Source organism: Pelobates fuscus, chromosome 5, assembly GCF_036172605.1.
Source record: "Pelobates fuscus isolate aPelFus1 chromosome 5, aPelFus1.pri, whole genome shotgun sequence".
NCBI lineage: Eukaryota > Metazoa > Chordata > Amphibia > Anura > Pelobatidae > Pelobates > Pelobates fuscus.
Genome location: NC_086321.1, coordinates 6,315,623 through 6,326,340, shown reverse-complemented (window position 1 = coordinate 6,326,340; position 10,718 = coordinate 6,315,623). Strand labels below are relative to the sequence as shown.

General features: G+C 41.5%; 1 protein-coding gene across 1 annotated transcript; it reads right to left on the bottom strand.

Moving 5' to 3' along the window:
* Positions 1-8,835: 8,835 nt before the first annotated feature.
* LOC134610533 (serine/threonine-protein kinase SBK1-like) lies at positions 8,836-10,299 on the bottom strand. The gene is made up of 3 exons (XM_063453497.1): positions 10,008-10,299; positions 9,565-9,767; positions 8,836-9,393 (listed from the first exon to the last, which is right to left on the bottom strand). Exons 1-3 carry the CDS (start codon positions 10,219-10,221, stop codon positions 8,836-8,838), a joined length of 975 nt encoding a protein of 324 aa, XP_063309567.1. The 5' UTR covers positions 10,222-10,299.
* Between the last annotated feature and the right edge of the window lie 419 nt (positions 10,300-10,718).

Sequence of the window (10,718 nt, the reverse complement as noted above, 5' to 3'; positions counted from 1 at the left end):
TATGTGCAAAATAATATAAGTGGTACAATGATAACACTGCTAAGAACGTGAAGATGCTACACTGTTCAAGCTGTACTATGTCATAACTAATACGACAGGAGTGTGCATAGCATTGCATCTGATGATCAGGCAGTCATTAAATGTCCACATGGTGTATAGCATAACTGGTGAGGGTCACTGAAGGCAGCATGAAGCCCTTATCGCATAACATTAATACGGCTTGCTTAAGGTGAATTAAGGGTGATAATAAGCTTTCCAACTAAAAACAAAACCAAACTGAATGGCTCCACTGGGTTTCTTTGGGAAAGTCCCTCTGCTCCCCATTGGCAGGTTGTCAGGTGTGCAAGGTTTGCCGGTCGTGTTGTTCCTGTGCCTCCGATCCGTGTGGGGCAGTAGTTGCATCCAGCTATTGGGGTGGCTCCGGTGTGTGCCACGCTGCCAGCCCCGGGCTCTGTATGAGCCAACCATCTGTGCCCTCGGTTCCGGTTCCATTAAAGGCCGGCAACGGATTTCCAGGTAAGTGTAGTCAGTCCAGGCATTGGGCTGCGGTTGGAGGGGTGACCTCTAGGGCTCAGGACCCAGGAAGGCCATCGTGGAGACCAGGCCTAAGTTCACGGTGCGGAGGTGAGACAGTAGGGATTCACCGCTTAATCCCCAGGTGAGTATGAAATGCTTTCTGTTGCTGGGGCTGCCTGTGAGTGATTGGCAGAGTCACGCCCGGTGTGGGCCTCGAGACCGCCAGGCAGGGCTCCTGATGTTGTGCATACCCCGCGGGGGCGGGGGGGGTGTTGCGGAGAGTAACCCCCCCCGATCCAAGGGGGGGGGGAGAACGGGGCCTGTTGGAGGTGTCACAGGGTTTTGGCGGGATAGTCAGGCTTGTCGGCAGGGCAGCGGCCGTCTGCCCCGCGTCTCACCCAAGTAGGCCGCAGGCTCCGAAGTTTTGCACCGCAAGGCCCCAAAACTCCCGATCTCGGAGTCTGCAGTGGCGTCCACCATCTCCTGTGCACACTAATGGATCTCTGCTCACATTTTCCTGTGGTGGGACCATGATTTCTGCTGATTTTAGTGTGGATTCATCAGGAGCCTCAGTAGCATGCGACCGGTCAGCATGGCGGTCGGGCCCCGCCCCCTCCAGTCCCTTTTTTATGGGTGAGGTTCTGTGCAGTTTTTATACCCTATAGTTCCCGGTGAATATGTGGGAAATCCATTATGAAAGTGTAGAATCATACACTCCCAGATAGGAAGAATATATTTGATACTTTTATATAATTATACACAGCCAATTTTTACCTATTTTTTTTTATATAACCTGCAATAGTCCGTATGAAACTTAAATACTGCAGGATTGTTGGTCAAATCATTTGTCTCGAAGATAATCACCAAGATACAAAAAAGGTTTCAGGCCCAATTGGTGTTGCCACCCCTTGGGTCCTCTACCTTTAAGAGTGCAGCGCTGTGTTTGGTGAAGGATTACAGTAAGTTACCTGTGGTTCAAAGACAGGTACCCTTTGCGTTCTCCAATATAGTGAATATACAAAAGAAAACAAGAATATATACAAATGATTGTGCAGTATATTAAACACTGTGGTTGGAAATTGAGTGAGTTCACAATTATGTCTACACTCACATTTTTTAGAGCCTTTTCAAGTGAATTAGGCTCTAAACTTGTGCACGTCTGTGTCTTTAAAGGTAGATCACACGACCCCTCTCTCCAAGTTGGATGGTGTATTCTCCTCTCCACTCGGTATATGATTGACACTGTCAATTTGTGGGGTGACACTGCCCCTTCCCTGGAATCACTGGTACTGGATACAGTTGGTAGTAAAAAATAGATGAATTTATTACAATGTATAAATAATCAATATAAAATACTTTCTAGAAAATAAAAAACAGATAAGAACAAATATATTATGAGTATTAGTGGTTTCCAATAAAAATGTTAAGTCCACTTTAAAAGCTAAAACGCGTTTCGCCGGTAAAACGGCTTCCTCAGTCAGCTTGTAAAAGACTTCTTGATGCTCTGTACTTTTAAATCTGTAAAATCCCGCCTAAAATGCGTCCTTCCAATCGGAATGGTCCTTCCGATCACCTGACGTGGCTAAACAGCCGTTGCGTCACTTCCGGTTTTTCGGCACTACAGGATCCAGAGTGCTTTGCGCCCAGCGCGTCACTTCCGGTTTTCGTCCGGTCGTTTATGGGGATTGTAGTCCGAAAGTGGCGATTTGCCAAGTCCATATTTGGAGCCTATTTGGCTCAATTGCAATAATAAAACGAAAATAAAAGAAAGTGTACAGTTAAATGTTCTTATGTATGCTCTTTATATATAACACAGAAAAAATGCTTTACTAGCCTTTTTTAGCATTTCCATTGAAGTTATTCCGTTTTCAATATATAATCTTATCTTAAACACAATAAACCCTTTTTATGTGAACCTTTTTAAAAGACATACAGGTTCCTTTAAATTTAGTGGGGAAAAAAAGTGACTTGTGCTTAGGATGTGCTTTTTATACATAGAGCCTATTTTCTGCAAAAAACATTTTTCCAAATACACATTTAATTATTTATTTCCTAGTTAGTGTGGATTTTTCCTTAGGTGAGTGTATCTGTTGCCTCCCTTATTTAAAAGGTGGTATCACATCTATACAAAAAACATGCAAAGAAAATAAAATACATAAAATGCTTTTAACACCAGTGGAAGGCGAACGTTGGTGATTAAAAAGTATACATGGTTTTTTCATAAAAAATGGCATAGCTCAAAATCTGCGTTAAGACCTGCAGGGGCTAAAGTGTTGAGGTTAAAAATCCATTTTGTTTCTATTTTGCCTAATTTCCTAATCTCATCTTCCCCTCGCCAGTTGAGTGTGATTTTTTTGGATTGCCATAAATTCCCGACATTGGGGGTCTCTATTGTGTACTGAATTAAAATGCTCTGAAACACTATGTTTGTCATAACCTTTTTTTATGTTTCTAATGTGTTCATTTACACGAGTTTGTAAAGGGCGTTTTGTCCTGCCCACATACAATAAATTGCACGAGCATTTTAAAACGTATATTACTCTTTTTGAAAAGCATGTGATCATCTGGCGTATCTTATACTTATTTTCTCCTTTTGAGTCATGGAATTCTGTAATATGTCTCTTTACACTTTTCGTGCTTCTACATGCTAAACACTGTCCACAGCCAAAAAAACCTTCTTTCTGGAAGAAGGGGGTAGGTGTATTTTCTCTAATATGATTGTGTGTTAATTTTCGTTTTAAATTGGGAGCTCCTCTGTATACTAATTGTGGTCTCTCTGGTAAAATGGAGTGTAGCATGGGATCGTTCCTTAACATAGGCCAGTGTTTATTAATTATTTGTCTGATCTTCTGACTCTCTTGATTGTAATTACAAATGAGCGGCAGACTCTTATTTTCATTATTTTCAGGTTTGTATTTTAACAGGGAAGATCTTTCCATGGCTCTTACTTCTTTTATCATGTTGGAAAGAGAAATTTCCTCATACCCTTTTTCTATAAAATCCTGTTTAATCTTAATGGCCTGGATTTCAAAAGTGCTTTGATCTGTGCAGTTCCTTCTAACTCTCATCAGTTGTGCTTTGGGTATATTTTAAAGCCAGGGGGAGAAGTGACAGCTGTTCAAATAAATATAATTGTTAACGTCCACTGATTTAAAAAAGGTTTTTGTTTTTATCTCATTGTCCTCTATAAAAATGGTCAGGTCTAAAAAATTAACGCTTTCTTTGCTGAATTCTGTTGTTAGCGTCACTCCCCAATCATTTGTGTTTAAAAAGGTTAAAAACTTATTTAAAAGATCCACTGAACCGTTCCAGACTAAAAAAATGTCGTCTATGTACCGCTTATAGGAGACAAGGTTCGCTCCCCACTCTAGGCTGTTGTCTATAAACTTGGTCTCCCAGTAAGCCATAAATAGGTTTGCATAGCTAGGAGCTATCGAAATTGAAATTTAGTTTGGAATCCCCACTCATTCATGTAAGGGTTTGACTTAATATGTAATGGTGTGTTAATACCCGAAGATTAAAATAAATTTGTATATTTAAATAACTGTCTAAACTTCGTACATTCTTTGAAATCTTTTACATCCATAACCTTGTGGTTTTGAAAACATTTACCCTGTATTTAGGAATATTAACATAAATTATTACAATAGTATATACACACCCCAATATGCATAAATGGCAGACTATGAATTATAATGCCCTAGTATTCAGTATCTGGTTTAACAAGTGTGTAGATATCTATTGTTTGATATGGTAAACCTGAGAGCTGGGGATAAACAATATTTCTGTTTATTCTTTCTAACATCCCAATTGTGTTATGTAAAGGGTTGGGGTGTGTTATAGAAACTGGAAGAAAATAGCCATCTGTCCACCAGGGGGCAGATCTACAAAACAAAGGTGAGTGGACATTCTACTCCACCCAGTGTGACTATGTACCCCTAAATGAATGAATAAAGGGGGGTGTGGGGTGATCTGATGATGTAACTTGTTAATTAGTTTAAGAGGACAACTTGTAGGAGTATTGTGCAAGAGCCAGTAGAAAATCCCCCTACAATTCAGCACTTTTAAAGCCAAGAATTACCTCAGGTTTCTGTAACTTCATGTATCTGGAGAATTTCGGATCAAAATAAATATTGCCAGGGAAGCCCTAAATTGAAGGAAATCTGTCATTATGGTGTCCTTTTAACCCATTAAAGGAACACTATAGTCACCTAAATGACTTTAGCTAAATTACGCAGTTTTAGTGTATAGATCATTCCCCTGCTATTTCACTGCTCAATTCTCTGTCATTTAGGAGTTAAATCACTTTGTTTCTGTTTATGCAGCCCTAGCCACACCTCCCCTGGCTATGATTGGCAGAGCCTGCATGAAAAAAAAAAACTGGTTTCACTTTCAAACCGATGTAATTTACCTTAAATAATTGTATCTCAATCTCTAAATTTAACTTTAATCACATACAGGAGGCTCTTGTAGGGTCTAGCGAGCTATTAACCTAACAGGGGATAAGGAAATCTTAATTAAACAGAACTTGCAATAAAAGCCTAAATAGGGCTCTCTTTACAGGAAGTGTTTATGGAAGGCTGTGCAAGTCACATGCAGGGAGGTGTGACTAGGGTTCATAAACAAAGGGATTTAACTCCAAAATGGCAGAGGATTGAGCAGTGAGGCTGCAGGGGCATGTTCTATACACCAAAACTGCTTCATTAAGCTAAAGTTGTTCAGGTGACTATAGTGTCCCTTTAAGGACTGATTGTACAAAAACAAAACCTGGACTTTGACTGTCTGTTAAACCGTAATTCAATGCTTTCCTATTAACCCCTTAAGGACCAAACTTCTGTAATAAAAGGGAATCATGACATGTCACACATGTCATGTGTCCTTAAGGGGTTATAGGACCACTCTAGTGCCAGGAAAACACTCGTTTTCCTGGCACTAGAGTGCCCTGAGGGTGCCCCCACCCTCAGGGTCCCCCTCCCACCCGGCTCTGGAAAAGGGAAAAGTGGTAAAACTTACCTTTTTCCAGCGCTGAGCAGGGAGCTCTCTGCCTCTGATCCTCCTCCGATCCTCCCTTTCGGCTGAATGCGCATCAAGAGCTGCGCGCGCATTCAGCCGGTCGCATAGGAAAGCATTTACAATGCTCTCCTATGGACGCTTGCATGCTCTCACTGTGATTTTCACAGTGAGAATCACGCAAGCGCCTCTAGTGGCTGTCAGTGAGACAGCCACTAGAGGATTTGGGGGAAGGCTTAACCAATTTCTAAACATAGCAGTTTCTCTGAAACTGCTATGTTTATAAAAAAAAATGGGTTAACCCTAGCTGGACCTGGCACCCAGACCACTTCATTAAGCTGAAATGGTCTGGGTGCCTAGAGTGGTCCTTTAAGGGCACCCAAACTTATTGTGTATCATTTTGTTCAGGGAAAACAGGGCTCTCATGTCACATCAAGTATTTTTATATGGAACTATATCAAATAAAATGAGGAAATGTTGCAATTATCCAAGCTCTGCATGGCATTTTTACATGTATTGTCATAAAACTCTTGGCTTTTACTGCAACGATGTGAGAATAAGAACTTACCAACTGATGGTTTTGGGAGTAACACCTTCTGCATTGGGGGAATAACTTGCGCTACTACAACAAGCAGCAGTTGGAGCCCTGTTCATCTTGCTGTATGTGAGTGTGAGATCCAGATTGTCCAAGGAGGAGGTTACATTACCTGCTGTGTAAACAAGAGACATTATATCAAACACACGAATCAGCAACTGTAATCCTAGTGCATCACTAGACAAAGATTTAAAGGTCAGTGATAATTTGGGTTAAAAATAGAATTGCTATGGAGGACTGAAAGTTAAAATGTAGCACAAGGACACCATAAAAACATTTTAGAATATAATATCAACAGGAAAAAGGCACATACACCTCCAAATCCTTCTCAAACTATGTGTGTATGTAACTGGCATAAATTAATATTCATTCAGCATGGCTTCCGTAACCATTAAACCAACAATTCACATGTGCACAAAATCACCAACACTGCATTAAAGATGTGTGTGTGTGTAACTGGGTTCCTTGCTTAGCAGTAAAATAGTTTATTAAACAATTGACAAAAGGGATACTTGCTGCCACCCCCTCCCCTCCCAAGAGCATTCCCACCCCTGTACAAGACCGTTCATCGTACATACACAAGCTATGCCTTGAAACGCACTCACCATACAGTCAAACTTGACCATTCTCTCCCTAACTGGGTCTTTCTATATTGCTCTTAAATTTAAATCCCTTTTATGTATCATTAGTGTCACAAATGAGGTCTACAGTCTAAGTATATTGTTCCTTGATAATGCATGTATAGATTGTGCTATTCCAAGCTTCACGGATTTTACAGAATCTTTCAACTGTTGCATATACTGGTTAGGTACCGCGTATCATTTATGTATCATAGACATTGTCCTTTTTGTAACATTATATAAGACTTAAAAATAGTTTATACCTAGCCATTCATCAAAACCGATCAGTTTATCGACCAGTTTAAATGTTACTTAAATGGACTCTCCAGTGCCAGGAAAATCTGTTTTCCTGGCCCTGCAGGTTCCTGCAGTGCCCCTCTCCCACCCCACCCTATGTTGCTGAAGGGGTTAAAACCCTTTCAGTGACTTAGCTGAATCCAGCGCCGATGTCCCTCCGTCCTGGGTCAGGTTTCGCCCATGACCTAATGTGCAGCAATGCTTTCCTATGGGGATTCTGACTGTAGCGGAGTAAAGGTATGATCCAAGGTAGCTCCGCTGGTAGACAGGAACAGCAATCCAAGACAGGTATAAAACAGGTAGCGTAGTTACAATCCCTTCCCTCCAAGAACTAGACGACACATAGCTTGGAGGTCAACTGACAGCTTTATTCACACATTTGCTTTTATGTCTTTTTCCCATGCAAGGGAGGTAACTTAAAATAACCAATCACATCGTAGTCACCTCCTCTCCCTCTCCTCCCCTTAGATTAACAGTTAAGCTCATTAGTGGGAACAGAGTTTTCCCCAGTTTCTGGATGTCCCCTAAATACAGGGGGTACGGTGACAAATGAGGGGTCCCCTGGTAGGTCTGTTCTGGGTGAGCAACATATTCAAAATTCACCCAGATCAGACCAGGGGTTCGGGAGTTAAAGCCATTTAAAGATTTGACCGACTGCAGGGATTCGGTAGCCGAAAACAGCTCCATGGATTCTGGCCCTGTAGTCGGTCTATTTCCCTGAACACAAAATACCGAACATTTCAGCCATCCGACTCTAATCTTTCGTTCGGATGAATCCCCTAGTCTGGGGGATTCAAACTACCGAACGGCGGGCCGTTCGGCAGTTTAGATCGTGCGTTTTGGTGGTCCTGGAGGTCTGAGCGGTGTCTGGGTAGTCGAGCGTCCGATTTTAGTTCCAGACGCTCGACGACCAAACACCGCTGTTCGGGAGTTAAGATGGCCGCCGCCACGTGGAGATTAGGCGAACGGCGGCCACCCACGAACCCAATTACGGTACTTGCAACCTTGTTTCTTTCTATTAAGGGGAGGCACACGACCACAGCAGGGTGGTCTTGCATTCGGTACTTTCAATCGGTTCCCGAACCGGCTACGCATTTCTGGTTCGGGAACCGATTACATTAACATGCTGGTAAAATACACGGTACATTCAGTGACAGGTAGTTCGAATAACATATAACATTTTAAGTAACAGTCTCTTGTGGCTGCTTCTGCCACACTGACGACGTTGGAGGTCCTCATGCATAGCGTCAGGACGTCCAGCGTAGTTTAAAACACTTTTCGTGTTTTAAGAAGCCGGAGGACTTAACCGTGCAAAGTAATTATTGTAGTTTATAAAAACTGCAATAAATACACTTAGAGGGTAAGGGTGATGGGAGTTGGCACCCAGACCACTCCAATGGGCAGAAGTGATCTGGGTGCCTGGAGTATCCCTTTAACTAACCAAAGTCTAGCAATATACAAGAACAAAATGAATATACATAAATCAAGATTTTATATAACCCCAAAGAGAAATGGAAACCAAATTGCATGCATATTTTCTTTGTGGTATATCTACAAACTGCTGTAACAGCGTGCTACTTTAAACCATTGTCTACATTTCAACTAGTTAGCAGTTAAAATAGTGGATAATATGTTCCATTATCCTAAACAAAACACATCAGTTCTTAAACTATTGTTGTATCCTATCTCAATCTTGGATATATTTGTGAGTTGAAAAATGCGTTCGGCTACAATCAGACTTACCGGAATCTGCAGCTTTGATTTCCTAAGTTACTGTCCACTTTTGGTCTGCGTGCCTCATGTTATGTCCTTATGGGGGATATCGGCTTTCCATGGCCAGTGAATATATTCCACAATGTGTGATACAGAACATCTGTCAGTAGCATCAATGGCCAACATTAGTCTGAAGAAATGCTGGGATTCAGTGGTAACCAACCTCCACTCGGCTGGTATTGGCACAGTGTCTTTAAATACCTGCCAGTGAACAAACTGCAAATATTGTTGGTCCCTTGGTAAAGCCTCCTTCCATGGGAAACAGCCAGTGAGCATCACATACACCAGGACTCCAAATGCCCACACATCAAGGCTAGGGTGCAATAATATCTGCTCACTGTCTGCAACAAGGCAGAGTTCAGGAGCCATGTAGGGAATGATCCAGGACATTCCTGGTACATAGGTTCCCTGGAGTCGGGTGAGTCCAAAGTCTGCAAGTTTGATGCAATGGCATTCATGGTCCATGAGCAGAATATTACTCAGCTTGATGTCCCGATGGACCAGTCCCTTGTAGTGGATGAACTCCAAGGCACTCGTCAGCTGAAGAATGCAGCGCTTCACAATGTCCTCTTGTAAACCAACCTGTAAAGGTGAGAAGATAATAATTGAATCCATCAGACATAAGAGATTCATTTTTATTTACAATAACAATGGGTAGGAGGACAGGGGGGTAGGGGGTGTTTATTTACATGGGAATTACATTGATTATTAAGACCATAAAACTAAATGCGTGCCAATTTTTGGAAACCTCACCTTTGGTGTTATGATGGAATGTAGTGTCCCAGCTGGTGCAACCTCCTGAACAAACACATAGTTGCTTGGTGTTTCGAAGGCCATTCTAAAGGTGGTAACGATATGGGGATGAATCCCAAGGTAGACGCAGATACTATATTCCAAGAGGAAATTATCTGCTAAAGTCTTCTCCTTCACCAGCATTTTCAAGGCCACCAGCTGTCCTGTTAACAAAACAAAATATACTGTGATCTCCAGCTACTCAGGTTTATACAGATAATAGTTTATAAAACCATGGCTTTCAGTTTAGGGACTGTAGCAATTTCTTGAGGTGCCAAAAAGCATCGGCATTGTACTTTACCCTGCTAAATGCAGAAATCCATTAGAACTTACTCTGTATAAAATAAAGGACTCCAGTTTTTTTTAAAAGGTGAGAGATGAGCATACAAGCTAATGTAACTTACCTGAACGCCTGTGATTGGCGAGGAGAACCTTCCCATAAGAACCTTTGCCCAGTTCTTTAATTGGGTCAAAGTGATCCATTACAGACATCCTTGTCATGGTCTGAGATGTCTCTCCCACCAGCTGCAGAAGATCCTTTGCTGTCTCCTTAGTGACATCCATGATTGTAGCGGCCATTCTAAAACCAAAGAAAGTGATCAGTGTAATTGATATCATTAAACATTTAGTATAAATGTATTGCTGCCTGATTTAGCCTACAGGTCTTGGTATTGGCTGAAGGTGCTCTGAAGATGCAGTTAATGTGCCTTCTTTGGGGACACAAACCTGGATCACTGCTCTGATAGAATAAAGGTTGTATGCAATTAGCTGTGCAGAACGGTGGGGGAGACATGTGTTTATTGTCCTTACATTATTAGATCAAATGGTAAATGTACAAACCCAAAAACATATGCACTATGAAGGCTTTTATTAAAAATAGACATTTAAACATGTATAAGAAATTTAAAAATGTTAAATTCTATAAAAGAACCATTGCACTATATTTTGGGTAAATCCTTATTTCCATTCTTAGCATTTTAGAATGCAGTATCAGAGGTGAAGGGCAAGAGAACTACAAGACAGGGTGAAGGTCGGGTGGACTAAAATATGATCAGAGAGAGAGTTATGAGACTTTAAATTAGAGCAATGGGATTTTGGGTGGAGAGGAGGGCAAG

Excerpts from the sequence above, each read along its gene's own strand:
- LOC134610533 (XM_063453497.1), bottom strand. The coding sequence starts at position 10,221 with ATGATATCAATTACACTGATCACTTTCTTTGGTTTTAGAATGGCCGCT. Across the intron at positions 9,768-10,007 it reads CGCCAATCACAGGCGTTCAG|GACAGCTGGTGGCCTTGAAA; the intron begins GTAAGTTACATT and ends TTTTGTTAACAG. Across the intron at positions 9,394-9,564 it reads ATTCCATCATAACACCAAAG|GTTGGTTTACAAGAGGACAT; the intron begins GTGAGGTTTCCA and ends TCACCTTTACAG.